At 31.9% G+C, this 6570-nt stretch overlaps 1 protein-coding gene across 1 annotated transcript; it reads left to right on the forward strand.

Moving 5' to 3' along the window:
- Nucleotides 1–826: 826 nt before the first annotated feature.
- On the forward strand, nt 827–3163 carry LOC107926734 (probable aldo-keto reductase 1). The gene is made up of 7 exons (XM_016857655.2): nt 827–1042; nt 1171–1338; nt 1499–1702; nt 1801–1973; nt 2166–2262; nt 2345–2498; nt 2700–3163. The coding sequence occupies exons 1-7, from the start codon at nt 842–844 to the stop codon at nt 2891–2893; spliced, it is 1191 nt and encodes a 396-aa protein (XP_016713144.2). The 5' UTR covers nt 827–841; the 3' UTR covers nt 2894–3163.
- Nucleotides 3164–6570: the final 3407 nt, after the last annotated feature.

Raw genomic sequence — 6570 nt, forward strand, 5'->3', positions numbered from 1 at the left:
AGACTATTTATTGAAGATCAGAGGACGAGTGAAAGCTTTTATCCATTACAACTGTCAAATTTGTGAGACCTAAATTGGCCCCGTTTTTACTGAATTTTAGTGAAAATTTTATTTAGATTATTTTCTTTTAACTTAAATAAATTATATTTTTCGCCACAACCATTGCTTCTTTGTTAGCTTCTACACTTCACCAACACAAGTTTATTGACGTAGAAAAGTATGGCATTTTTAATTTTAGAAAATGACACAGGGCATCACTAGGTTGGTCCATAATGCCACGTCTGACTTCCATCGCAATTTGGGTTTAACGTTTAAGTGGTTAACCGCGTAATTTTACAGGAAGCAAATTGGGAGAAGAAACCATAGGTACCATATTGATTAATAAGGTACAGTTCAGGTACCGATTTGCATATTAACCCAAAATATATTATAAATAGTTTTAGTTGAATGATAATAATAATGCCGCTCGTGGCTGTTTCCAAATTCCAAAAGTTGGTGCCTTTTTGTTCTCCAGTCTTTAATATTAAAATGGTGTATAATCTAATAACATCCATCATAATTTATCTTTCTCAATGATATTATATGCAAAGTGTGGTTCAACTTGCTGGAAATAGTGATTTGTTCGAAGTTCCGTGTTTGCCTCTCTAGCCTATGGCCTCTACAAACATTGGTAGGTATTCCAAAGATGTTGAAAATCTTGAAAAATATTAAATTTGTCGGGAATGCAGAATAAGGTGTATCATCTGATAACATCATTATTCTGCCATTTTTGACTAATTGTTTGCCTTTTGATATTTAACAATTCTTGCAGCATAAAGTTTTTAACAAAGCGGACAAAAGGATGACCTATTGGGTGACATATTTAGAGGTGTCACCAAGTACTAATAGCCATCTGGATTCAAGGTTGCTAATAAGCTGTGCACAAACAAGAAAGCCTCAGTTCATTAACACAAGAAAGGACAGAAAAAAGGGACAAAAGATGGGTGAGGAGCAGCAGAGATTTCAGATTCCCAGAGTCAAACTGGGAACTCAAGGACTTGAGGTTAGATTATGTTCTTCTTAAAGGATTATATCTGTTCCTCCAAGTTATGAAGACTGTAGAATTGTGTATTAAGATATGCAGAGTAACTTGTCTCACTTCTTTTGTAACTTATATTTTTCATTTTGTAGGTTTCAAAGTTGGGGTTTGGTTGTATGGGTCTCACTGGAGTTTACAATGATTCTGTCCATGAAGAAGTTGGGATATCGATTATCAAGCATGCCTTCCACAGAGGAATCACTTTCTTTGATACATCTGATTTCTATGGACCCAAAACTAATGAAATTTTGGTTGGAAAGGTAAACATGCTTGGACAAACTGTTTATATTTTTAAGTTCAATTGCTACTGCTTCCAGATTTTGCTTCTAAATGCGATTCCATTCCTTAAACAAAAGGCTATTTTGTTGATCACCCTGATATGATTTTATGTTTCCATTATTGTTCTCGTCCTTTTTCCAGGCATTGAAGCAACTACCAAGAGAGAAGGTACAATTAGCCACAAAGTTTGGAATTGAAAAAATGGATTCGGCCGGTGTCACAATAAACGGTACTCCAGAATATGTCCGTGCCTGTATTGAAGCTAGCCTTAAGCGCCTAGATGTGGACTATATTGATCTCTACTACCAGCACAGGGTTGACACCAACACTCCAATAGAGGATACTGTAAGTGCTGCAGTTGAAAGCATCTTAAAATTACTTCCTTGTTTCATAATCTTATAGTGGGACAGTAATCTTTAGCTGCTTGAACTTTCTATGTCAAGATGTCTGAACTGAAGAAGTTGGTGGAAGAGGGGAAAATAAAGTACATAGGTTTATCTGGAGCTTCCCCTGAAACTATAAAGAGAGCACATGCAGTACATCCCATAACTGCTTTACAGATAGAGTGGTCGCTATGGACTCGTGATCTTGAGGAAGAAATAGTCCCCCTTTGCAGGTTTCTTCATGCTTCTTAAACCATTCAAACTTTTAAAAAGTAATGTTTACTTCATATCCAAACTCTAACGTTGCTAGTCTTTTCGTTTCCTAAGAGACTTGCTAAACTCATGCTATCAACCATTACTTACTCCTCCATCTGCTACAAGCCAAAGCACAATAAATGCCTGAATAAATGTTTTAATCTATGCAGGGAACTTGGAATTGGCATTGTTCCATATGGCCCTCTTGGTAGCGGTTTCTTTGCAGGAAGAGGAGTATTGGAAACTATGCCTGCAAATAGTTTTCTGGTATGGGAACTAACATCATTAATGTCTTTAACTTATCCTTAATCTTTGTATAGTAAACTGATAGCCAACTTGTACTTTTAAGCCAACTTTCCCAAGGTTTCAAGAAGAAAACTTGGACAAAAATAAGATCATATATTTGAAAGTGGAGAAGTTGGCTAAGAAGCATGGATGTAGCCCTGCACAATTAGCACTTGCCTGGGTTCTTCATCAAGGGGACGATGTAGCACCGATTCCCGGTGAGTCGCATTCTGTAATTTTCAACATCTATTTTCTCTTTTTGATGGCCAACAGACATTTCAACTAAAAGTCGCAGCAGAAGTAGCATAATTGGCCTGAAAATCTTGTACCAAGTACAAATGCATATATACTTAATTATTTGTTTAGATAATAGGACTAGGACCGAAGTTTTGACCATTTCTTTCATTTTTTTTTCACAGGAACAACCAAGATAAAGAATCTCGATAGTAACAGTGATTCACTAAAAGTAAAGCTCACAGAAGAAGATTTGAAAGAAATTTCTAATGCGGTCCCGATAAATGAGGTAGCTGGTGAATTTTTGCCTGATAATTTAAGTCAATTCCACTGGAAGTTCGGTAATACACCACCAAAGGGGAGCAAGGTTTCAACTTGAAATAACCATGGATGCAAAGTCTGCAGCAAAAAATGAGGTTTTGGATGAATGGACTCTCTCCAACAACTCAAACGATTGAAAATTTGTATCAATGGTTTTGCTGTCTGTGATTGTAGCAAGTAATTTTCCAAGTTATATAGTTAGGAAATCAAACAGGTTGTTTATCACCTGAACACTGTTGTTTCAGCTACTTACAGCAGTATTATTGTAGCAGGTTGCTACCACCTGTTTGTCTTGGAGAAATAAAAATCATAATTTTTTTCTAGAAAATAATGTTATTTGAGATGTGTATGTTGCCTTGATCTCTTCTCTTGTTTTATTTCAACTAATATATTCACATTTACATTGGTAAAATCTTTAGAAAATAACCATCTAAAGTAACAAAATTATACATAGCAATGAAACTATGGAAATTGTTAGAACAAGTTGCTGTCGAAGCTTTGGTGATTTAGTGGTAGACTAGGACTCTGCCTTTATCAAAATGATTGAATGAAACTTTGATTTTACATCATATTCAAATCCAACTAAAACTGATAAAATTTAGGAGGAAAAAATTCATTTGTCGTTCTCCTATTAAAAAAGGGTAGGGGTGATGTGTGTCGAAACTGTTTTTGAAATTGACTTTATTTTGAAAGCAAACGAAAATGGGAATCGCCATTAATCTTTTTTATGAAGTGTGATCGGATCACCTCGTAATTTGATCGTTTTAATAAAATGTTTGATTTACTAACACAATGATTTTTGGTCGACAAAATCCAAGAAATGAGTTTGGAAGTCGGTTACGCATGAGGAAGGATTAGCACCCTCATGACGCCCAAAATTGGTACCTAGTTGATTACTTAATGTCTTAGTGTCGAGAATTGAAAATTTAAATTTTTTTTAAAAAAACACGATCCCTCTTTGTATTAAGATATTCCTTAGTTAAATTAAATTAAATGGAGAAGGCATTATTTCAAGTTAATCGAGAAGAAAGATCATGCCCCGTGAGTTAGGACACGATACTTTGAATTCTTGAAAAAAATTAGAATAATCACAATTTTTTATCGTTACTTGAATCTTTTTTTTTGTTATTTTAAATAGGATATTTGATTACTTCGGTTCTAGGAAGATGCTATTCTCATTAAGTTAGGAGCACAATTTCTTCGAATTCAAAAATAATGAACATTGCCTTGGTTTTAAATATTTTATATGCATTAGATAAAATGGTTGTAACTTTTAAAATGGAGTATATTTAATTTATTTAGGCATAATGTAAAAACGGATAAATGTATTTTAACAGGATGGCACGATGATTAGTAAAATAAGGCAAAATAATAGAGGGTAAAGAAATGAAATGATGACATAAATAAATAAATAGATGAATAAAGAAAATAAATAAAAAGATAAAATAAAAATGTCATTCTCGTGAGTAATAATAAAGCATATATAATGAAAGTGCAACATCAATTTATAACAATGATATCATGTCGTGATTGCTTATCATTACATGAATAATGAAATCATAATAATCATGATAATAAGGGCAAATATATATATATATAAATGCTTAATGAAAAGGAAATATAAGTAATATCAAATTTAAATATTTAAAAAAAGAATAATCAATAAATAGATAAATAATATAAATAATATTAAATTTAAGTATTTTAAAAAATAAAAGAATAATAAATAAATTGATAAAACAAATATAAATAATATTAAATGTTTAAAAAGCAAAAGAATAACAAATAAATATAAAAAATATCCATTTTAAATATTTAAAAAGTAAAAGAATAATAAATAAATAGATAAAAAATATAAAGAATATCAAATTTAAATGTTTAAAAAAGTAAAAGAATAACAAATAAATAAATAAATAGATAAAACAAATTTAAATAATATCAAATTTAAATATTTAAAAAGTAAAATAATAAATAAAACAAATTTAAATAATATCAAATTTAAATGTTTAAAAAGGTAAAAGAATAACAAATAAATAAATAGATAAAACGAATATAAATAATATCAAATTTAAATATTTAAAAAGTAAAAGAATAATAAATAAATAGATAATATAAATAATATCAAATTTAAATGTTTAAAGAGTAAAAGAATAACAAATAAATAAATAGATAAAACAAATTTAAATAATATCAAATTTAAATATTTAAAAAGTAGAGGAATAACAAATAAATAAATAAATAGATAAAACAACTCATAAAAGGATGAAATTAATTGAATGAAGTACTGGATTGAAATTTAAACGAAATTAAAAGTATAAATTATAATAAATTAAATAATAAAACCGAATAAAGGACTAAAATTAAATGCGCGAAAAAGGGCAGGGGCCAACTGGGAAATTGTTCTTAGGCCCACTAAACGCACCGTTTCAAAAGGGACCAAAATGAAAACAACAAAAATTAAATGGTCAATTTTTAAATAAGAAAAAAAAAGAAATATGACTGGATTGGAAACCACCTAAAAAGCGGAAGGACTAGGGTTGCAATTATACCCTAGTCATAAAACACACGGATCCTGAAGTTATCGGGTCGGGCAATTGAGTCGGCTCAAAAAACGACGCCGACTTGGGGCGTTTTGGGCTTGGATGAAACGGCACCGTTTCACCACGCCTATTTAAGTTAAAATTCTTTTAAAAAAAGCCATTTCCCCTTTATTTAAAAAAATCCTTTTTCTCTTTTTTTTTTCTAAAGCATTCTTGAGTCTGGTCACTGGTCCGGCGAGCACCATGACGGCTACATGTCACCCGCAGCAGGCTCCGCCTTCCCTGGTGGCCGGAAAACACCAAAAGGCCCCCTTTTTTGAGTGCTTCAACTTCCAGAGTCCAAATATGGGGGGTAATATCCCCAAAAATCCTTCAAAAATCGCAAAAATCCAAAAAAAAACTTTCAATTTTTGGGCTTCGTAAACTCTAAAGCCCTAAAAATCATAAAATTATCCACTCACGATGGCGGAGCACAAATGTCTAGTAAGTTTTTTTAAAAAAAACCTTTCTCTATTTTTTTATTTTTATAAAATATAACAAATAAACAAATAATGGAATCACCTTTTGAAGTTTTTTTTTGTATTCTATTTTTTTTATTGTCTCTGTATTCGATTTCTTTTTTTTAACCTCATTTACAATATGTTTATTTAGGCTTTTTATAGTCGAATTACAATGTTATTTTTCTATTTTTTCTATTATTCTTTCTACTATTTCTTTCGTGTTCATGTTTCTGCTTCTATTTTTTTTCTTTTTTGCAGGTGTCTCTGGAGTCAACGATGGGACAAAGGCAGTTGATGATGGAAGACCCCGGGCGACGTGCATGCGAAATGGTGGGGTGCAGCGCAAGGGAGGACTTAGGGTTTTAGGGTTACTAAGAAAATGTTTAGGTTATTGGGCCATTAGGCCATAGGTTTTTTTATTTATTTGGGCCATTTGTAATTGTAAATTTGAGTCTGATTGACTGTTGTAATGGACTTTTGATTTATTTTTTGGTTTTATTTATTTTATTCGATTTTTGTTTGGGCTCGGGCTAAATTGGGCCTCTACAGCTGCCCCTCTTTACTCGTTGTCGTGTAACGAGAATGAAGTAAAGACTTTTAAGAAGGACCAATTTTGCCCGGTCTTGTCGAATCTCAACCTCTTTGGTGCTCCTCTTTTCAAATAACTTTATTTTATCCTACTGCAACTTCAGAGG

This window comes from Gossypium hirsutum, chromosome D11, assembly GCF_007990345.1.
Source record: "Gossypium hirsutum isolate 1008001.06 chromosome D11, Gossypium_hirsutum_v2.1, whole genome shotgun sequence".
Classification (NCBI taxonomy): domain Eukaryota; kingdom Viridiplantae; phylum Streptophyta; class Magnoliopsida; order Malvales; family Malvaceae; genus Gossypium; species Gossypium hirsutum.